This window comes from Phoxinus phoxinus (assembly GCF_949152265.1).
Source record: "Phoxinus phoxinus genome assembly, chromosome: 5".
Classification (NCBI taxonomy): Eukaryota; Metazoa; Chordata; class Actinopteri; order Cypriniformes; family Leuciscidae; genus Phoxinus; species Phoxinus phoxinus.
In genome coordinates, this window is record NC_136880.1 from 32,776,953 (window position 1) to 32,798,897 (window position 21,945).

The 21,945-nt window shown below is 36.9% G+C and overlaps 1 protein-coding gene and 1 pseudogene across 3 annotated transcripts in view; one reads left to right on the top strand and one right to left on the bottom strand.

The window, feature by feature from the left end:
- On the bottom strand, nucleotides 1-2,099 carry LOC306998985 (mannose-binding protein C-like; annotated as a pseudogene). The gene is made up of 5 exons: nucleotides 2,096-2,099; nucleotides 758-871; nucleotides 582-668; nucleotides 307-480; nucleotides 1-242 (listed from the first exon to the last, which is right to left on the bottom strand). The product of its transcript is annotated as a mannose-binding protein C-like (transcript).
- Nucleotides 1,326-21,945, top strand: part of tep1 (telomerase-associated protein 1) — a 26,097-nt gene continuing 5,477 nt past the window's right edge. The window contains exons 1-43 of one of the 2 annotated variants that reach the window (XM_079612209.1): nucleotides 1,326-1,451; nucleotides 1,760-1,896; nucleotides 3,040-3,576; nucleotides 3,915-4,097; nucleotides 4,478-4,627; nucleotides 4,730-4,894; nucleotides 5,104-5,241; nucleotides 5,586-5,657; nucleotides 5,774-5,895; nucleotides 7,233-7,390; nucleotides 7,487-7,596; nucleotides 7,685-7,763; nucleotides 8,473-8,665; nucleotides 8,784-9,003; nucleotides 9,134-9,286; nucleotides 9,728-9,808; nucleotides 9,915-10,033; nucleotides 10,207-10,284; nucleotides 11,269-11,415; nucleotides 11,605-11,896; nucleotides 13,565-13,686; nucleotides 13,881-13,994; nucleotides 14,084-14,201; nucleotides 14,866-15,051; nucleotides 15,198-15,382; nucleotides 15,468-15,609; nucleotides 16,003-16,182; nucleotides 16,286-16,378; nucleotides 16,484-16,616; nucleotides 17,215-17,374; nucleotides 17,456-17,589; nucleotides 18,189-18,277; nucleotides 18,381-18,495; nucleotides 18,595-18,639; nucleotides 18,789-18,996; nucleotides 19,265-19,385; nucleotides 19,493-19,617; nucleotides 19,710-19,809; nucleotides 19,900-20,055; nucleotides 20,136-20,348; nucleotides 20,459-20,515; nucleotides 21,126-21,267; nucleotides 21,479-21,709. In XM_079612209.1, coding sequence (XP_079468335.1) covers nucleotides 3,049-3,576; nucleotides 3,915-4,097; nucleotides 4,478-4,627; nucleotides 4,730-4,894; nucleotides 5,104-5,241; nucleotides 5,586-5,657; nucleotides 5,774-5,895; nucleotides 7,233-7,390; nucleotides 7,487-7,596; nucleotides 7,685-7,763; nucleotides 8,473-8,665; nucleotides 8,784-9,003; nucleotides 9,134-9,286; nucleotides 9,728-9,808; nucleotides 9,915-10,033; nucleotides 10,207-10,284; nucleotides 11,269-11,415; nucleotides 11,605-11,896; nucleotides 13,565-13,686; nucleotides 13,881-13,994; nucleotides 14,084-14,201; nucleotides 14,866-15,051; nucleotides 15,198-15,382; nucleotides 15,468-15,609; nucleotides 16,003-16,182; nucleotides 16,286-16,378; nucleotides 16,484-16,616; nucleotides 17,215-17,374; nucleotides 17,456-17,589; nucleotides 18,189-18,277; nucleotides 18,381-18,495; nucleotides 18,595-18,639; nucleotides 18,789-18,996; nucleotides 19,265-19,385; nucleotides 19,493-19,617; nucleotides 19,710-19,809; nucleotides 19,900-20,055; nucleotides 20,136-20,348; nucleotides 20,459-20,515; nucleotides 21,126-21,267; nucleotides 21,479-21,709 — 6,157 coding nt within the window. In that variant the 5' untranslated portion in view covers nucleotides 1,326-1,451; nucleotides 1,760-1,896; nucleotides 3,040-3,048. The remainder of the gene's footprint in view (nucleotides 1,452-1,759; nucleotides 1,897-3,039; nucleotides 3,577-3,914; nucleotides 4,098-4,477; nucleotides 4,628-4,729; nucleotides 4,895-5,103; nucleotides 5,242-5,585; nucleotides 5,658-5,773; nucleotides 5,896-7,232; nucleotides 7,391-7,486; nucleotides 7,597-7,684; nucleotides 7,764-8,472; nucleotides 8,666-8,783; nucleotides 9,004-9,133; nucleotides 9,287-9,727; nucleotides 9,809-9,914; nucleotides 10,034-10,206; nucleotides 10,285-11,268; nucleotides 11,416-11,604; nucleotides 11,897-13,564; nucleotides 13,687-13,880; nucleotides 13,995-14,083; nucleotides 14,202-14,865; nucleotides 15,052-15,197; nucleotides 15,383-15,467; nucleotides 15,610-16,002; nucleotides 16,183-16,285; nucleotides 16,379-16,483; nucleotides 16,617-17,214; nucleotides 17,375-17,455; nucleotides 17,590-18,188; nucleotides 18,278-18,380; nucleotides 18,496-18,594; nucleotides 18,640-18,788; nucleotides 18,997-19,264; nucleotides 19,386-19,492; nucleotides 19,618-19,709; nucleotides 19,810-19,899; nucleotides 20,056-20,135; nucleotides 20,349-20,458; nucleotides 20,516-21,125; nucleotides 21,268-21,478; nucleotides 21,710-21,945) is intronic. The other variant, XM_079612208.1, reaches the window with a different exon arrangement.

Below are 21,945 nucleotides of genomic sequence, written 5' to 3' on the forward strand. Positions count from 1 at the left end.
TTATTTGTTATCTATTTCACATATAACAGGGTGTACTTCATTACAACCGCCATCATCCCAAAGGCCAGAGTCCTCTAGACCACAGTCTTGTACTCTCCTATAGTCATCAGGCTGACCAGGACCCCAGTTTGTAAAAGTCAAATGCTTCCCCTCAGTGGTCACAAACTGTCCCTCTGTTTCTCTCTCTCTGTGACGCCGATACAGCCGAGTGTGTGGTTTCTTACCCCTTGAACCACTGGAAACTAATAATTTCGATAACACTTGGTTTTCTGCAGCAGTTTTTGGCAAAACCAATGTTCCACCAACATCCTTGCATCGCTTCATCAAACGTTCCCTCAATGCCATCGGTAATGTAGTATTTCTGTCCAACTTTTCTGAAGTGGCTGACACTTGCAACTTTCTCAATCATGGCAACTTTGGCGTTAAGATGTTGAATCTCAGTTTTCAAGGTTTCAAGAGCACTTTCACATCCAGGAGACCCTATAAAATAAAAATTTACTGGATGTTGTTTGTGCACAATTTTAGATTCCATTTCCATTTAAAGAATTTTAAACTGTGCATTAAAATATAATGTTTAATACCTGGTTGGCCTGGGATTCCTGTTTCTCCCTTGGCTCTAGCTGGCCCTGGGGGTCCTGCTTTACCTGGTGGTCCCTGCGCGCGCACTCCTGTAAGATAGGGGCAAAAATAATAAGTAATAAGGTAGTAGTGAAATAAACCACTATCTCAGACCCCCTCACATTTTCTCTCTCTACACACAAACCTGGCTCTCCTTTGGGTCCAATTGCTCCATCTTTGCCATCTCTCTCATCTCTACCAGGCAGACCGCTGTGTCCAGGAATGCCTGGAACGTCACCATAAAGTTCAGGTTCTGAGGTTCAGCTCCATCCAAAAGCTGCATTGCAAAATGAAGGAGCAGAAAAGCCCTGAGCAAGGTCATTTTCAAAAATCCATAATAGGGGCCCTTTAAAATGTAAAAATGTAGCCTAAGCATCGCATTAAAGAATGCAAATAATGTCTCTATCTATGCACAAGTGGGCCACTGGATTTGAATAGCCTACAAAAAAAAAAAAGGTCTAGTACCTACTAGTAGCCTATAGTTCCTGTTTTCCTTTTAAAATAGGCTACATTGCATGAACTGTTATTTTTAAACAACATTCAATTACATACCAGTTTAATGGAGGAGCCTTGATGACATGTTGACAGCCTTCAAAACTAAAATCACTCATGTGACTGAAGATGGAGAAGAGTAGGCTATTGACAGAGAAACGCTCTAGAGACGCCTCCACCCACGCTTTATAAGTGATGCAGCTATTTGGTGCATTACGGTAGTGACATAGTCATGACGGTCATGACATGACAGGTGAGGAAGTTAACAAGTTTCACTGGTTATCTGCAGCTCACCGGTTTACTTCATTTTACACCAACACTTGGTCACGAAGCATTAAAAGGTGAGTTTATGTCTTTATTTTTCAATGACACCACTGAACAAACCGTGTCGCACGTAATATTCCAAATATAGTGCATGAGTTTGTTTACAATATGGTTACTCGGCAATCTCGTCAACTTTCATGTCTGCTCAAGCTTAGCGTGTGTGTGTATGTCGTGTGTAAACATTTTACCACAACGGATTTAGGTTGTTTTTTAAATGCACGTGAAACATGCAATGAGGGAGTGGTGATGAATTTGTCTTCTTTGTGTGGCAATAAGGAATCGACATTGCGAAAACACATTTTTATTGTTCTTCATTCATTATCAGCTTGAGATAGAGGATGCCCTTTGACCCGCACTCCAATCGACAGTAGCCTATAACGTGCCCAGCTGCGACTTTATTGCGTAGGCTATTCCGAAATCTTGAAGAGAGATTCCAATCCGAAGGGAGCTAGCAGTTCCACGGTACCAATTACAGCAGCATCACCATGAATAAGGGAATATCACATTATTTCATATGCAGTTTATAGGGAAATATAGCTACCAGTAGCTACTTAAAGTTTAAATAAACTCGGTGAAAGGGTGAAAAGGAGTGGAGAAAGCTATTGTTTGATTTTTCTTTCTGGTGTGTCTACATTACGTTTGTTGTTTGCATAAGACACACCCATGCTTGTCAAAGCTAGTGATTCTGAATTGCATTACCTTCAGACAGAAAATCTCTGAAAATTTGACAAGTTTATGGTTGACAAAATAGCCATATTGTTATTATTCTATTCTATTATAATTTTTTTTTTTGCCTTAGCTACTTGAGCCTAGTTATAATGAGGCAAATGATGCCTCACAAATTGTAAACTATTTCTTTACAATTTGTGACAGGGTCACATATAGGCTAGCCAATAGGGGTAGAATCTTTCCATGGCAGGGCAGCTGACATTGAAAAATGTTGTCCCCTCTCCATATAGCAGTGACAGTTACTTATTCACCAACATTTTTAAATTAAATTATTCACCACCCTCAAGTTTTGTCAAAAATGTAAAAGTTTCTACTGCAAAACACAAAATAAGCTATTTTGATGAATCTCAGTAACCAAACAGTTGATGGACCATAGTATTCTTTCCCCCCATGCTATGGAAGTCAATTGGGTCCATCAACTGTTTGGTTACCTATATTATTCAAAATATCATCTTCTGTGTTCAGCAAAAGAAAGAAATTCATACAGGGTTGGAACTATTTGAGGGTGAGTAAATAGTGACATAATTTTCATTTTTGGGTGAACTAGGCTATCCCTTCAAGATTATCTACAGAAACATAATACTCACCAGAGCCTGCATGGTTTTGTTGAACTCATAAAAAGATAGAAAGAGGACCTTTAGGATTAGGAGGATTATGACTGACTTTGGCAATATTTAAAAAAAAAAATCCATTTATGTTAAAAGAACTTTACTGTGATCATCTCTGATTCAAGTTTCTTATTTAAAATCTAATTTGCAGGTAAAGTTGTGTTGCATATTTTGCTCAATGTCTCAAGAATTAGTGATTAGAATTGTATTTTTAGCATTTGCAATGTCTTTGGACAAAAACACATTTTATGTTTCTTCATTCTTCAAGCAAGCAGACATGAAGGCTCCGGCTCCTCTTCAGTCTGATCTGAAGGTGAATATGGATGCCAGACTACAGCTCAACTATAGCACTCCAAGGCTGGAAAACCGGTTTCTGGCTCATGCGCCCTCATCATTGTCTCACCATCAGTACACATCTCCATCCTGGGTCAATCAAACCTCCACCTTCTCATCATGTCCAGCACTCCAGCCAACCAGCCTGTCCTCCACCATGGCCACCTCTTCTCTTCTATCATCCACAATGATGAGCTCAATCTCCTCTAATTCCTCTCTGCTGAGCACCAGGAATACCCTCCTAATGGAGCCTCCACTCCACCCTCCAGTCTCATCCTCTCTAACCTCCACCTATTCCCATAATCCTTTACTCTCTTGCTCCCAAAATTCCACTGCCAGTGCCATCCCAACACTCTGCTCCTATCTGTCACCTTCAAAGGAGAATAAAGCGGGCACAAATCAAAAGAGAGAAGTGGAAGACATGCTTTTCTCACCTGAAGGCCTGCTGGGAAATAGTGAGGAGCCCAGACAGGTATAGAGTGATTTCCTCTGTAATGCTTTGTAAAATTGTATGTGAATTAATGTAGCATAATTGTACTCCACAAATTTTTATTCATATTTTTTAATTAAAATAACACAATCATTTCTACTAATTCAACTCAACCACTAGGCATACACACATTTTATTAATAATTTAATCTTCAGGTCGTACATGTTTATCCAACTATAACCACTTTGAAAAACATTAAGAAAGCACATTACGGTTAAGACAACTAGGCTAAACGTACAGATATCTGGCAAGGACTGGTATTTTCTTCAGGAAATCCAAATCTAGTTAATTATATTGTCTTTTATATTGTATCTGAACAGGATGCCATCAGGATGCCTTCCAGGGAAAGCTTAGAAGAGGAAGTCCAGGTGCTGTCCTCTGAGATCCCTGTTTTGGATATGGATTTAGAGAGAGGGGGGGAGCAGACTTTTGCTCCTCATGAGGAATTTGGGGTGATTGAAGCAAGAGAGGATGAAAAACTTGTCGAACTGAGGGACCGGAAGGTGAGCCAAACGGTCACAGTTCTGGGGTTTAAATAATGATTACCGTAATAATTTGCTCACCCTTTGTATTTCTTTTTTTAGCTTTATTTATCTCTTATGCTCAACAAGGTTGCATTTATTTGATTTAAACTACAGTGAAAACAGTAATCCTATTTCTGTTTTCTATTTTAATATGAATGCGCTTTTTATTAAAATCTAATTTATTCCTGTGATGGCTAAGCTGAATTGTCAGCAGCTATTCAGTGTCATGATCGTTCAGAAAAATCGTACTGACCAAACTTATTTGTAATCATTCTTACACCACATAATGGATATACAGAGTGGTGAATGTGAAGTCAAACAACATTTCTTCATCGACAGTTCTTTTGTTTGTCCTTCAGAACAACCTGCTGAACATGGTGTGCTGCTCCCTGGTTAATAAGAGCTGTACCCCGGGCCAGAAGGACTGGGATAAGAAGACGAGTGTGTGGAGCATTATTAAGAACCTGGCCACAGAGGTTACCACAGAAGACCCAGAGTTTCTCCTTAAGGTTGGTGATTTTGCTTATGTGAGTGCTTGTGGGTTATAACTTATGTTGTCAGGTGGTTATGTTGTCAACGTGTGTGGTTTTGCATATTTGTGCTGGTTTTAGGTTGCAGTCTATACCAGGCAGGAGCTAAACATTCGAATCACAGCCAACTTCTTGCTAGCACTGGCGGCCCATCTGCCTGCTTCGAAGCCACACTTGAGAAGGTACTTTTGTGCTGCTGTGCAGCTGCCATCTGATTGGCTGGAGGTGACAAGAGTCTATAGCATGGTAAGTGTTAAAATAGTAACTATCTTGCTGTCCTTTATTTTATGCCGTCCTAAATTTATCACCATATTCATATACCTTTATATGGTACTATAAAGAATATTATGGTGGATGTACAAATGAGGATTTTATTTTGCTTTTACTGTATTATTTTAATGGTTGTTTTGTGAGCTGCTTGTTTTTTTCATTATTTTTTCAATGTTTTTGTGCAGTGTTTCAGTAAATCTTTACCCTCCTGCCTGAAAAAAGCTCTAGTGGATAAATTTAAGCAGTTCACTGAATATCAGCTGGCCAAATACAATACACGGAAACATCGCTGCAAACACAATAAGAAACGAAAGAAAGGAGAGGTAATATGTCAAAAAACACTTCATATTTAATATTACAGATCAAAAACGCATACAGTGGGGTTCGCTGAACATGGTCCTTTGAAAAATATATGGTTTGATTTTTATTTTTAAAAAATTAAATTGTTCCATTTAACATAGTTTTAAAGACTTTAATATATGTTTATTTCCAGGTAAACTTTTTTGTAAAGATCCTTGTATTTTTTAAATGTTGTCTAATACTTTTGTATCTTGCATCTTTAGAAAAGCACACATTCTACCAACAATAATGAACACATTATTTGTTTCAGATTTTTTCTTTCCACGTAACTTTTAAAATGCTTTTGTTTTTGACCCTCTTCTTTCAGAAAATCTCTGCTGCACAGTGGAAAATATGGAGTGACCTCATCAAAGTGGACGATTCAATTCTCAAAAAATATGTGAGCTTTTCCATGTTTAGTTTCATCTGTTTGATATAACAACATTGCGCATGATTATTGCACATCAAAATGTCTTCTGAACATGTTTTGATTCAGTTTTGTATGTTATGATATAGTTGGAAAATCAGAATCGTGCTACAAAGGATAAAAAACAGAGTGAATTCAACTTCAAGAAGATGATAAAGCGCCTTCACATCAAAGAATCTGCAGAACATGTCATGGCCATTCTGGGAAAGAAGTTAGTCCTACAAACTGGCACATATATTTTAAAGGGCACCTATTATGACATTTAAAATGTTCCTAATGTTGTTTTGGGAGTCCCCAACAACAGTTTTACGTGCATGCAATGACAAAAAACACTTTTGTTGTCGTATAATATGCATTTATTTTTACCTGATTTGCTCACCGACTCCCAAATGATTCGTTCAACGACTCATTTGTCCAAACCCCTCCTTTGCGCGACGCTAATCTGCGTTGATTGGTCAGATGACCCAGCAGTGTTTACAGAGATAATACTTATTGTTTAACACGGAGTACAATGATGCTTTTATCAATTAAATCGTGTTATAATAATGATTATAGTCCACTGCTTTGTAGTTTGTAGTAAAAAACTAAAAATAAGATGAAGAATTTAATGTTATGTTAGTGAGCATAGCCCAGAGTTCATATTGTAAAAGCACAATCAGTCTTTGTTTGCGTTAGCCCGATGCATAAACATAACGTTTAAAAAAAAAAAAAAAAAAAAATGCAGTTACGTTACTACGAGGTATTACTCTGTTTAAGACAACTCCGAAAACAACGACAAACACTTCACATATCTCAATACAATTGTCATTGAAGACCTAGAAGCTAAACGGTGCTTACACAACAAACAAAATAATTATTAAGCATGCTACATAAAACATAAAAGCAACAATTATTAATAACACTTACAGGTTGTGATACGGAGGAGGAAGCTGATGCAAATACACTTGGAACTGAACCTTCCTTCAATATCAGCCGGCTCGCGAATCCAAGTTTGATTGCATTTAAGTTGGTAAAGCAATCGTCTTCAAAATGGCGCGAACAAAGCACAAGGCTCGGACTATACTTCTGTGGTATAGTTATATATATGAATTGTAGCCACTTAGTCTTCAAATGCTCCTCCTTGGGCAGATGAAAAAAGTTTGCTTTTGAGTCGCACTTCAGAACACAGCGTCTCGTCGCCATGATGTTTTCCCTGGCCTTGGAGCGCAATAAGTGGGCGTATCGTATTCAAATAACTTGACAAGTTGACGTCATCTAGTCAGAGAAAAAGCTTCAGTCTTCTAACGATTCATAAAAATGACTCAGAGTCGACTCTTACTTTAGAAAGACAATAACTTTATATACGGTGCACTTTCATATTTCAAACTTTGCAGGATGTTTTTGTTCACTTAGATCTATGTTACACACTACATGAAAGGTACATTTCAAAATTCCATAATAGGTGTTCTTTAATCAAATCTGTTTAATGTTGGTGAACTGATTGCTTAGTCCAGTGTAACTTTCAGCCATGAGTGACTATGTTTGTTACCAACTTGTTTTTGCTTGCAGATACCCGAGTGATGTGAAGGCCTTCTCTCGCAGTGGTCTTAGTGGGGTCTGGGAAAGAGAGAGAGCTGGAAAACGGATGAAACTTAAGCAACCCGACACATGGGAACGCAAACTAAGTCAGGAGGGAAACAAAGCTGCCACCTGGGAGAAACTCATCGGTGTGAATTAGGGTCCAAGATGCTCTGGGTCCGTAATGTACTTAATTCTTGAACATCTACTCATTCTTAAGTATATGTTTTTTTTTGTGATTTCAGATGGAAAGTCTCTTCCTTTTATGGCAATGCTGAGGAACCTGAGGAACATGATTTCTACGGGTATCAGCGAGAAACATCATTCTATCATCCTCAACAGACTGACCTCGAAGGTAAACATTTCTTAAATTCAGATTTTCGCTTACTGGAATGTATTTAAGATGATTAATTAATTAATTAATCTTTATATTAATCTTACAGAACGCTGTAATCAAGAGCAGACAGTTTCCCTTCCGTTTCCTGTCTGCTTATAAAGTTGTTTTGGAGCTCTGTAAATTTGGTAAGTTGGTGTAGCAGTGTGATTGTGTTCCTGATTTTAGGATTAGGTTTTCAGCTGATGTTGGGTCTTTCTCAAAAACATTCTCAAGCTATCATTTCCATCTGATTTTATAGATTATTAAAAATTTGTTTTAGGACTATTTTTGTTTATCAAGGAAAATATACTGGTCCAGAAACTGGTCCTGCTTGGCACAATTCTTACAAGTATTACTTTTATTTAACAACAATAATATATATGAAATTGGTCAAAGGGACAGTACGGACAATTATAATGTTACAAAACTTTTCAATTTTAAAATTGATGCTGTTCTTTTAATCGTTGTATTCATCAAAGAATGAAGAAAATGTAACACGGTTTCTTCAAAAAAATTAAGCAGCACAACTGTTTTCAAGATTCATAGAAAATCAGCATGTTAGACTGATTTCTGAAGGATCAGAACTCATTCATCAAAGGAATTAATTTCATAATAGGAATTCATAATGCTCATTAATAAAAATGTTCCCCAATCTTACCGAATGCAAACTTTTGAACAGTACTGTACAGTTAATTCAGTCATTATCAAATATTGGTTCATGGTTTTTTAGTGTTTAAATCTACAAACCATGGTTTTCAAAAACAATTTCATCAAGAAAAGAATCACAATGTAATAATTTAAATCTTTATTGACGTGTTCTTGAGGAAGTTCAAGTGACATGTTCTCCCCTTTCAGTTGGTGGGCCTGCGGTCGAGGTGCCGAGCTCCAAGGTGATCCTACGAGACATTCTGAAGAAATTGCCGAAGAGCAAACGATTCCAGCAACACAACTGGGACACAACAAAGCGCAAGAGAGTTAGAATTACAATGCGAGTGCCCTTCGTATACCGCATGTTCAATGTCAAACGCAATCTCCTGAGAAAAGCAAAGTGTGTATTTATTACTAAAGAAAACTTTTACATAGTAATAGTTGTATGATATAGTTTTTTTTTCTTTTTTTACTCCTAAACTGACGTTTTTTTTTTTTTTTGTAATGTAATTTGTTAGTCAAAGACTGTACACTCAGGAGCTTCTGAAGAAGTACTGCTGTGCTTTGGAGAAAGCTGTGCAGATCTCCTGCAAGTACAACATCCCCCCTCTCCCTGGACGCACTCTTGTGATCTGTTCTACTTATTCTTCAGAGGCAGGACACTTGAGTGGCGCTGAGGATTTCTGCCTGCCCCCTGAAAGCACCGATAACATTGACAGCGATAAACTCTCAGCATCGGTCAGATATGAACATCTGTGACTGTGGATTTGTATTTTTGTGTTATAAATGATTACTATAGTTTGTTATGCAATTAAGCTTCTAGTCAAAATGAAACGTATTGTGAAGTATATTTATTTTGCTTCTGCAGGTGCAGGAAGCAGCGCTGCTTTTATGCATGATGGTTAACTACTGCAGTGAAGATTCCCAAGTATTACTGGATCGTTTCGATGACTTCCAGGAGTTAAAGTTGAAGTCTGACGTCCTTCTGGATAATGTGAGACAAGCAATGAAGCAAATGAATGTAAGGATTTATCTTTTATTGTGTATATAACTATAGAATCAAACAGACTTCTGCTTTAAATAAAATTTTAATAAAAACAAAACACTGAAATAAGATTAAAAAGATAAAATAATTATTTAAAAAAATGGATGCAATTTATTTATAAAAATAAAACACTAGAAAATGAAATCACTTATTTTAAATGCTGTAAGTGAAGTTGGGCATCACAACATTATAATGTACAGTATGAAAAATGGATATTCTATTTGAGATTGGCTGAAGATTACGTTTAACACCGTTATTAAATTATTCGTGTTTTTAAATGTAAAAACAGTTAAGCATGCACAATTAAATATCCAATATCGCATAATAACAAAAACTTTTAATGAGATTTTTGGATTGTGTCATACCTTTTTTTGTGTTTTATTCGTCTTCGTCTCTCTCTGTCCCTCTCTCTCTTAGGATATGAATGATTGCGAAGTAGAATCTGAATACATAACTTCGTCTTCCTTCTTTTCCAAGCTGACTGACGAGAAGACAAAGGTGTGAGCCGCTTTTGAATTTATGGTTATACCAGGGTGCGTTTTTGCACAAATTTCTCCACATTTGGTAAAATATGTCATGTCTGTTAAAACCTCTCTCCCCACAGCTGGATCGTATAATTGTGTTTGGAAGTTGCTACACCAACATGCATTTAATGGCAGATATCAATAACTATCGGCAAGATACTAACGCTGATGCTGTTGTGATAGAGGTGCTGCTCGCAACGTACGTTTTGTGAAACGCCTATCTCCAATTTCCAAAATTTAAATTGAGTCTCATATGTTACTTTTATAAGAGCAACTGCTTATGTTTCCTTGAAGCATCTGCTGTTTGGAACATAAATGTGTCAAAATTTGCCATAGTTGCAAATAAATCTTGTATTGTGTGTTTTTTAACAGGTCTCCACTAAATGATATTCAATACAGACTGGAATCCAGCACAGTACAACTTTGTGGGTTTAGCGAGCAGATCCTGAAGTAAGATCTTTAGTTCATTCCTATGTTGTACTCAATATATATTCTCTCTTGTGAAAAGATTTAAGATTTTCTTTTGAAAAACAAAACATGTCATTGGCAGTAAGAGCTAGTGTAGGATCTAATATTCACAATATACACTACTGTTCAAAAGTTTTTTCTTTTTTTTTTCTTGAAAGAAGTCTTTGTTCACCAAGGTTGGATTTAAAAAAAAAGAAAAGTCAAAACATTTTAAAACCTTTAATTAATTTTTGCATTTTCATTTAATTTATTCCTGTGATGGCAGAGCTGAATTTTCACCAGCCATTACTCCAGTATTCAGTGTCACATGATCCTTCAGAAATCAATTTCTTCTTCTTCTTCTTCGACTGAACAGCCTATGACTGTTGTACCCATCCTTAGACAATCTATCAGAAATTATAGCGATTAAAAGCAAACCCAGTGCAACAACACAAATACATGTAGCGCAGGTCCATTTCATAAATAAATAAAATGTACTGACTGCAAACTTTTGAACTTTTGAATATTGCAATGATCTTAATGTTTTTTTGTTTATTTGTGTCTTAAAGGGTGTGTCATTTATTTTAAACTTCAGTTGCTAAAACATATTAGAGTTTGTAAGTTCAGTTTAATTCAAACTGTCCGTTTCAATTAATCGTTTTAGAACCCTGCCATGTTCACAAAAATGTTCATAGAAGCACCCATCTCGCATTTTGACAGTTTGCATATAAATAGAAGTTATAAACATTCTTCCTTCTGTTTGATTTGTAATCAACAATGTATTTTGCTCTTTGCATTAATCCAATCCAATCCAACTTTATTTGTTAAGCACTTTAAAAACAACCAAAGTTGACCCAAGTGCTGTACAGAAAAATAATTAGTTAAGCATTCTACAACTTTACAATCTACTCTTGAATCTATTATCAGAGATAATGGTGATAATGGAGAAGTTTCAGATGTTCATTCAGATCTGTTTTGTGATCGTAGGTTTGTCTCCGAGAGAGGCTCCTCAAGGATGCTGCAGCACGTGGAGAACATGGACCGAGTCTACAAAATCCCTCCACCACAGGGGCGCAAAACTGAACCTGAGAGAGCTGCTGAAGTCATCCCACTTCCGGCAACACCAAAGTTCAGGTAAGACCATACAAATATCCATAAATTACTTGTATTAAACTAAATGTATGTCAATCACTTTAAGTCTAAATTGGGTGGTTGTGGTCCAGAATATATTCCAATGTAGACCACACTAGATAGAAGTACAATGAAATGCTAAACAAAATTTGTCCTTGTCAATTCTCTTTTCATTCTTTTCTCTCTTTATAGATGGAAAGGTGTGCGAGTGTTCATCTCTTCTACGTTCAGGGACATGCATGCAGAGAGGGATGTTCTTGTGCGTAGTGTGTTTCCAGAGCTCAGAAGGCGGGCAGCGGCACACTATCTGTACCTGCAGGAAGTGGAGCTGCGCTGGGGCGTTACGGAGGAGGAGTCTAACCGTGCTGTGGAGCTCTGTCTATCGGAGGTCTGTCGCAGCCAGTTGCTGCTGGGGATTCTGGGGGAGAGATATGGCCTAGTGCCGCCCCGCCCCACACTACCTGAACTTCCTCAACACAACTGGGTAATCATTTCATTTATTTATCTGATAGATACTTTTATCAAAAGTGTGATACAGGCGATTAGTCATGTGCTGCACTTCTAAGAGTGTACAACTTCAAGTTTAAATGTGCAGTAAGCGATTTCTGAGAAATCCTGTTGAAAGTGGATTGGACCGAGCATCACAACACACTTGTAGCCAATCAGCAGTTGGGGATTTATACACTCATGATGGGGGAGGAGAGAGAGTGAGCAAGAGGGAGATTTGAAGAAACAATGAACTCTTGCTTGTGTATATTTACTCCTGTGTACTATGTTAATTTATTGCTCTTCCTTGTCATTCGTTCATCATCTTCACTTTATTTTTTTGTGAAGATTTTTTTATTTTTCTTTGCTTCAGCTATGACAAAGAGACATCCACTCTTGTGTTGTGTGTTTGTGCATTTTGGGGGCAAAGCAATGAAGGGAGGGGTTTGTTTGATTTGGTTGATTTCAAATATCAACATTGTTTCTCAGAAATCACTTACTAAACCTTTAATATTCACCAGAGTTGACATTGAAATGTATGAGTTAGATAAGAGAAGAAAGGTGAAAAGTAAAGATTTCTATTTACTAAAAAAAAAAAATATATATTCTAAATATTCTATATAAAAATAAAATGGGACACTGAAGACTAGAATGGCTGCTGAAAATTCAGCTTTGTCATCACAGGAATAAGTTGCATTTTACAAATACATTAAAACAGAAAAGTTATTTTAAATGAGAATATTTTACAAAATTACTGTTTTTACTATATTTTGTCATTTTTGACTATCGAAGGCTTTAAAAAGTCGGTAGTGTACCCTCTGAGCTTGGTCAGAAGTTTTAAATAAGGGTCCAGTTTTAAAAACTAGTATAGCCTTGCCCTTTATGTTCAGAGTCAGCCTTTTACGCATTTATTTAAAACGACTAGGGATGCACAATACATTAGTGTTATCGTGCTATCATGTATATTACCTTTGCCGTAATCTAATGCTCACTTAAAGAAAATCTTTTAAAAAACATAGTTTACTAACACCATTTAATGTAATTGATTTTAAAAAATTGTTTTTCGTTTTTTATATTTAACTTTTACTTTAAAATTTATTTTGACAAAATAGAATAAACAATATAGAATTTAATTTATTTGGATAAAGCATAGCTTTTAATATCACCATGTATTAGCCATAACATTCATAACATCATCTATAACATTATTGGTATCAACCAGAATTTTAATATTGGTTTATCCCTAAATTACTATTATAAAACGGATAGTTCCAGTCCTTGATTCTGATTGGTTGAGCTGCGTTCGAAGTCGTTGTAAATTACTCAACAAACATACACCTGTGACCGCATTACATTGGTATTACTGCGCAACTGCCATTTGTAATTCTTTGTTGCTGCATGTGTTGCTTAGCAACCTTTTTGGAACTACATTGCTTGGCGGAGGAATAAATGTGTTATATATAATGTCCCGTGAAGCCGTGTTTTACAGTGACTCCGCTCCGCGCCTAACGATGCCCCTTAGCTGTTCTAAATCCACTGTAAAACACGGCTTTGCGGGGCTTATTGCTTTAATATGTAGCCAAAACAATATAAAACGACATTGTATACTGGTTTGGGCCCTTTGTCCTGAAGTTTCATGAATTGCTTTTATGCTTCACTCTGTCAGCTGAACTCTGCGCCTGATGGGTTATCCATTACTGAAATGGAGATTCGGCAGTTTCAAGCGCTGTATCCAGACTCTGCCCAGAGCCGCATGTTCTTCTACTTCAGATCGCCCCATCTCACCAGGTATACATTCATGTATCATATGTCAGCTGATCGGATTCATTTTTGTTTCTGTAGGCTGTTCTCAGTCAGCTTTGATGTAATGAAATGAAATAATGGACGAAAAACAATTACAGCTGCCAGCTAACGTTTCCGAGGCTATGTGATTTAAGTGCAGTATGTCATATCATCTACATTTTGTGTGTTTGTATGTTTAGTTCAGTGCCAGTGGCATGGAGAACAGACTTTGTGGCAGAATCCAAAGAAGCTGAAGCTAAAATGAACGGCCTAAAAACATGGATCCAGAACCATGAGTTTAAAGTGACAGAAAAGTGAGTTCTGTATATTTGTTTTGCCTTGCACAATGAGGAATGTCTTGACATTGCATTTATTATTTGTGCCCTGCTTTATATTCTCTTAGTTATCCCTGTGAATGGGGTGGGGTGGTGGATGGAAAGCCCTATGTGAAAAGACTGGAGGACTTTGGGAGAGCAGCGCTGGAGGATATCTGGGAAGCAGTGCAGCAGCTCTTTGTGGAGGTCAGAGTCTCATTAAAACAAATGAAAAGAGCTGTTTTCATATATTATGGGGGCCACTCACAGTTTGAAACTACAATTGAAAGATAAATCCATTTAACGACGAATAAGGGTGATGAGGATAAATGGATACAAGTCTGCAATTTGATCATTATTATTTTTTTTAACCTTAGATGAGTAAATTGAAAATATAATATTCATTTTAATTCAGTACTTCACCTATATTTAGTGTATTCTAGTTGTATATAAATATTAGTATTGGGATATTCGGCAATCTACATATTGGGGTTATCTACATTATTTGATAATGAATAGAATTGCCAAAATTTGTTTATTAGGTCCCACCTTCTTTGATAATAGTAGATATTAGAAAATGCAAATATTAAATTACCAATCACTTCAGTCACATGTCATTATTTCTATAATATCAATTTGTTAAATTTATATTTTCTATTTGATTATTTATCAATGTTTTATTAGATTTATTTTTGTATTATCAATTTGTTCATTCTATTCATATCTCTATATTTTTGTTTACACATTTCATCATTTATTTGATAAAAAAATATTGACATATGGGCCCCATACATCCCAGTGCTTATTTTACATTTATTAATAAGTGGAGTAATTTTCAGGATTTTTTTTTTCTCCTTTTTTTTTTTTGTAGGAGACTGATGAAGATTTGATCTCAGAGATTAAAGAACAGGAAGTCCATCAGGATTCCCAACAGCGGCAGTTTCACGGCAGGGCAAAGCTTATTTCTATGGCAACAGAGAAAGTTCAAGAATGTCAGCAAAAAGGAGGAGTTCTGATGGTTGAGGGAAAACCTGGAGAGGGCAAAACTGTGTTCATGGTAACTGTACATTTGTACAATAAACTGTATCTGTATCTTTATGTATTAATGTCCAATGTATTATGTATTAATGTCCAATGTATGATGAATTACTAGAAGTACATCTGAATATCTCTCTGTTAATATATATATTATATTTTATTAAGGCTGCCCTGGCCCAGGCACTCAAAACCTCTGTCAAAAACAAGAAAACCCTTCTTTGTGATGTGATATCCTACTCCACAGACGCTAGCCAGTCTGCTTGCAGTGTTGAGCAGCTTCTGCGTTGTCTTGTTCAGTGGTTGAGGAAAAGAAAAGACGATGTGGAGTTGCCTCCAAACACATCTTATAAGTAAGGAAGGATCTGATGTAACATGCATTGTTATATGCAAACACAAGCAAACTCATTTCATAATTATTCTCTTGTTGCATTTCAGGGACTTGTTGTCTGAGTTCCAGTTGAACTTGAAGGACCTGAACAAAGAGAAGCCACTGGCCTTGCTTGTTGATGGGGCGGACCGTGTCCATGACGGTCGTGGTCAAACGGTGTCAGAATGGATACCACAGCACATCCCTAAGGTAAGAGAGAGAAACATGCACACTTAAAGGGGTAGTTTGCCCAAAAAAATGTTGTTCCAAACCTATGAGACTTGATCAGCGGACGTACATAGAGCACTCAAATTTGATAAACAGAAGCTCAAGCATGCTTGCCAGTCAATGTTTATATGTGAATAAACTTTCAAATAGACTGAATAGACTTTCAGTGGAGGGAGAGAAATCTCTCAGATTTCATTAAAAATATCTTCATTCGTGTTTCGAAGATGAACAAAAGTCTTATATGGGTTTGGAACAACATGAGGGTGAGTAAATGAAAACCCATTTTCATTTTGGGGGGAACAAACACTTTAAATAAGTGTATTAAAAAATGATGGAACCTTCTCATCAACCAATTACTGTTCACTGTCCTTTCAGGGTGTCTGCTTGGTCCTGAGTGTTACTTCAGAATCATCCTTACAAAACACTATTAGCAAAAGGAAAGGTGCCGTGTCATTTCCACTGGGGCAGTTATCTTTACCTGACAAGAAGGAGATTGTGCAGAAGCAGCTTGGTGGGTTTGGAAAGAAACTGAGCGATTCTGCTTTCAATAACCAGGTGAACTTCCCTTTTGCTTTCTGGCTGCTGGAGTACTATAAGGAAATATTGAGAGCTTAAGTTTTTGCTTAACTAGTGAATTTATTGTTGTGTTCCCCTGTAGCTTCAGACACTGCTGATGAAGAAAGGCTCAGTGAGTCCACTCTACCTCCATTTGGCCTGTGAGGAGCTCAGGAATTATGCCTCCTTTGAGAAGGTAAATTATTGATAAATTATTTATTTTATAGTGATCCACATAATGTTATTTAGCTTAAGAAATGTAAAGTTGAACGTAATGTTGATGATGAAATTTGTCATTTAGATGAAGGACAGCCTCCAGTCTCTTCCTCAGTCCCTTGGTGAGCTGGTGCAGCACAGTCTGCTGAGGCTGGAGACTGGATATTGCAGAGCAGGACTGGGGTGGGCATTAGCCACTCTTGCCGTCAGCTCAGCCGGTACAAGACATTTATTTATTGCTGACTTGCAGTGCACTTCTGCAAGAACTGTTATACGTTATCTTAATTTTATCCTGTTTTACACATTTGTATTTTTTAAAGGTTGTTTTCACAGGGGACAAGCTCAAATTAAATTGTCCAGCCCTTCTCTCTTAAAATGGGTAACATGGTACAGTGATTAGTATTAAATAGTAATATTAATACGGCACTGAATGATTCATATATCATGGTATTTTCATGGTACATATCTAGAAAGCATGATATTGCTGTGCCCAAAAATCCAGGGTTACACCATGGTACTTGTTTTGTTTATTGTTTTATTCCAAACAAAGATCCCAATTGATATCAAAAAATTTTGTATCAGTTTTATGAAAAAAATTCATTGGTTGCACCTTTTTAAGAATCGCACCACACAATTTTAGAGGTTCTATTAAATATTAATCATTAACCTAAAGCTTAACTTGTATTATGTTGTTAGAAGTTTAATTGTATGTTGTTTCTTTTTAAAAATTAATTGAATGATTTAAATAACATTATTATTTTTATGTAGATGTATTGAAAATAAGTATTTCTCATCACTAATCTGTTTCTTCCCCAGGGCTGCGCGAGAGTGATCTTTACACTATACTGAACATGTGCAATGATTTAAACTCCAGAGGAGGGCTGGTGTCATGGCAGGAAATTCTCCATATAGCAAGGGATCCACAGAGCCGTGTTCCCATGGCAATATTCTCTCACCTGGCACAATCTTTGCACAGGTACAGCACAGTGAAATGTGTGGACATAAGAAATAGCTTCTATTTTATACAATGAATGATTTATTATTGTTGTATCACCAGTATAATTGGACAGTCTCACGGTCAGGGGTCAGATGACCTCCTGACTTTGACCCATCCAGAGGTGAGGTCAGCCTTTGAACATCTGTACCTGTCTACTGAGGAGAGTAGAACCAGAAGTCATCTGATAATTGCAGGTAAAACAGGATGCATGCAAATTGTGATACATTTGATGTGGTTTATACTCTAGTTTGGGAGCAACAAGTTTTTTTATTGTTTTTTTAAAGAAATTAATACTTTTATGCAGCTAGGATGCATTCAATTAAAGTGACAGTAATGACTTCTATATAGTTACAGAATTAATTTTTTCTTTTAAACTTTGTATTCATCAAAGAATCCTGAAAAGGTTTCCACAAAAATATTAAGCAGTACAACTGTTACAACTGTTAAATGCAAGTTAATAATAAAATTAAAAGAAATATCTGATCATCCTCTATGACAGTTTTGTATTATATTCCAAAGAGCTCTGTTATCAGTGGAAAATGAAACCATATCACGGAATGAAACGGTTAATCAATAAGCAATGAGAACAGTTGGTAGCAGCTATTTTAAAATATATTAAAATAGAATACATTTCTTTTAAATTGAAATAATATTTCACAATATTATTGTTTTACTGTATTTTTGATCAAATAAATGCAGCCTTGGTTGACCGTAAGAGGCTTATTTCAGAAACAGACATTTAAACAGTAGTGTATGTGTTTTTATATATTTATTTCTAAATATTTTTTTTCAGCTCACCTTTGGGTGCGGTCAAATCCTCAGGGGAAGGACACATTTCTTCACTCTGATGCTGATATTCTGTCTCATCTCCCTGCCCACCTGGTCAGTGTCCCTCTACTCTCTTCTTCAACCTTTCAGCTTCAATGACCAATGTGAGGTTACTAAACTCATAAGAGATGTCTATTCTCTCTCTCTCTCTGATCAGATGGGTGCTAATCAATGGGAGCCTTTGCGTTTTATGCTATCGAGTTACTACTTCCTCTATGCTAATGTGCGGTATGGACTGCTTCACCAACTTCTGGAGACCTACATTTTGTTCGGTAAAGTGCCTGATGTTTTTCAGTACTGCATTTTTCTTTCTTTTTTTCGGTTTAGTTCACAGGTTCTCATGTTGATTGTTTTTCATTTTATCCATTTAGCTCAAAAATATGGGACCAATCGTCTGCAATCCAAAAAATCAACAGGTATTTTACTTTTATATGTTTATGAAAACCCAACAACACTGACATTTAAAAAGATCTCAAAATGAATTCATGATCTTAATATGTACTAAAACTACAAATTATAGTTTTTGCGGTAAGCCTATACCAATTTTCTTTTTTTTCTTCTTCAGATAGCCTGAAGGATTTTGAAGACTGTCTCAGTTTTCTGAAGCGCCACCGCCTCCTCCTCTCTCAATGGCCCGCTCTCTTTGTACAAACAGCTCTTAATGAACCATGGGACAGCTCTGCACACTTGTGGGCTGAAAGCATGACAAGAAATGGAGGGGTGCATGCTGTAAAATGGCTAAACTTCACAGATGCAGTACAAAAAGATGTCAGGTACTAATATTGTGTCTGATTAATAACATTTTATTCTCAGATTCAGAAGTTCAGATTAATTCTGTACACAGTTATACATTTATATACAGTTATAGTCCTAAAAATAGCCCTTTAAAATATGTTAATTTTAAATATATATATATATTTTTTCAGGTTTAGAATTTAGATTTCAATTAATAATGTGGTTTCAGACTTCCTGGACACCACTATGTGCAAAGGTTGTTTATCTAGAATTTTTCTATATATGTTAATTATTTCTTCTGATCAGTGAGCTGGTTTCCACCTTCCATTCTGAGCCAAGTTGTGTGGTGGTGAGTCCTGATGGAAAACTTGTAGCAGTGGGAACCGTAGAGGGAACACTTCACTTTCTGCATACAGAGACTGGACAGGTAACAGTTCAACACGTATATAAACATACATCTACTATGGTTTTCGGCATTTTTAGGATAATTCAATCACAATTGGCTTTTTTTTTTTACATAATTTTTTCAAACAGGAAGTGAAGTCATTGATGAGCAGTGGTGATGGCATCTCTGGATGTATTTTCCTTGGGGAGGAGCTTTTGGCAACAACCTCGTTTGATGGGCAGGTGGAGGTGTGGGATGTTGCGAATGGTTGCAGGTAATTTGTTTTTCTGGCTCAAATGTACAATTTACATAGAAAATTTTGCACATTTATCATCTTCGGTTTATTTTTTTTGCTGTCACTCTAAGAACTGCCCACATGAATGCCCACTCCAACAAGATCACAGGATGTGATATCAGTCCAGACAGAAAACTCTTTGCTACTGTTTCATTAGACCTAAATTTGAAGGTAAAACCAAGGAAAAGGTTATTTTAAATCTGAAATAGGTGTGGTGTTGTACTATTCTGAAATATTCATCATTTATTTGGCTGTACTCAGGTGTGGTCAGCGCAAAAGAGCACAGAGGTGGCCTCTCTCATGAATCCCTCCCCCCTGAACTGTGTGAACTTTGACTTTGAGGGCCAGCTCTTGGCAGTGGGCTGCTGGGATGGAGCTGTTCGTTTGTGGAACTGGCTTGAACAGAAAAACGTTACGGTGAGGAACGACTCCAAAGATATGTTGCTATGCCTGATATACTAAAACTTAATTCCCTCCCAATGCCTTCTCTTTTTCAGACTCTGTTAGGTCATCAGAGTTCAGTGCGGAGTCTGTCTTTCTCTCCCTGCTCCTCCATATTGTGCTCAGGCTGTCTGTCAGGAGACGTGCGGCTCTGGTCAGTGGCAGCAGCTGCTTGTGTGGGCAGTTATCATGCTCACTGCGGCTCCACACAGTCACTGAACTTCCTGCAGGGAGGAAACCTTTTGCTGAGCGCTGGACATGACGGTGTGGTGAGGACTATGGTCTTACATGCTTGAATTTCAATTGTTAGATTTTTTTTTTTTTGCATTTTAACAGGCACCCTAAAACACTCCGTATTGAGGTATTTTTTGTTGTCCAGGTTAATGTGTGGTCCAGTGGTCTTGGGCGATCAGTCGCTGTACTGGGAGAGAAAAAGGTACTTTCATGTTCTTAAATTAGAATGGCTACTTATAAGTAGTATAAGCAGTATAACTAGTATAATAGGTATTAAATTCAGACTGAATTTAATGAATTCAACCTGAACTGCTTGATGTACAGACTCCAAACATACTTTTTCTGCCCCACGGTTTGTATACAAACTTGTATACCTGAATATGTTTAAATGATGTTCAGCCCTGTTAATTGAACTTTTTAAATTTGTGTGAATTTAATATTCTAATTTAGGGGCCTATGAAGATTATTCAAATATTAAATCACACTTTTTTTTGTTTTTTTTGTGCGCAAATACTGATGAATGTAATCAACTTAATCATGTCATGGGATTATATTTTCTACTTATAATATAATATAATATGTATCTCACATCTAACATCTCTTTACACTGCAAAGGCTGTGTCACATTACAATGATTTTCATGCACAACGAAGCAGCTCTGATGTGTTTCATATATGCTGAACCAAAGAACCAGCTTTCCTGAAACATCAACCCTATTCATTTGCCTCATTGGAAGCATGGATATTTCCTTCAGGAAATTAATGTTTTTTGGAGTGCCTATAAGGATGATATTAATTAATCATCATTTGCAGGTAACCGTATTGCAGCAGCAACAAAAGCGCACCAGACGTGGAAATGAAGATGAAGCTAATGCTCTGTGTGTGGCTGTGGCCAGTGGGTACGCTGCTGTGGGTTACCATGGAGATGGTATCAAAATGTTCAATTTGAAGTCAGGTACATAAACATTTGCATCCAGCATTTACAAACGTATTCATCCAGAAATACTTGGAGCTCATATTTTCAAACTGCTTCTCAATCTTGCTTGTTCTCAAAAGCCATAACATGAATGAAATAAAGTGCAAAAAACAATCCACACTTAATAATAATAATGGAGAGGACTGTGAGTAACCAAGTAGAACCCATCCCAAAATGCTTTGTGCTGTAGGAGAAAAGGTCTGGGCCAGTGAGGAGCTGCAGGTGTCCATGCTCTGCCTCATGTGGATGGAGGGACGAGGAACAGAGTTTCTGCTGTCTGGGAGCATGGACCACCGTCTCAGAGTCTGGGAAAGGCGAGGAGAAAATTCGGAAAGCCTTGTGTCAGTAGGATCTTTTGGCGTGCAAAAGGGAGCTATTCTCGCTCTGGCTCAAATCTCCACTTGTGTGGCATCTGCATCTGGTCAGTAAACTCAAAACATTTTGTAGATTGATTTTGGTACATACTGGATATTTAATTTTAGCATGCTCGTTTCAACCTGTTTTTACATTTGTGACCCTGGATGGCAAAACCAATGGCAAGTCGCACAGGTATATTTGTGGCCAAAAATACATTGTAGGGGTCAAAATGATCGATTTTTCTTTTATGCCTTTCTTTCATGTTCCATGAAGATATTTTGTAAATTTCCTACCGTAAAT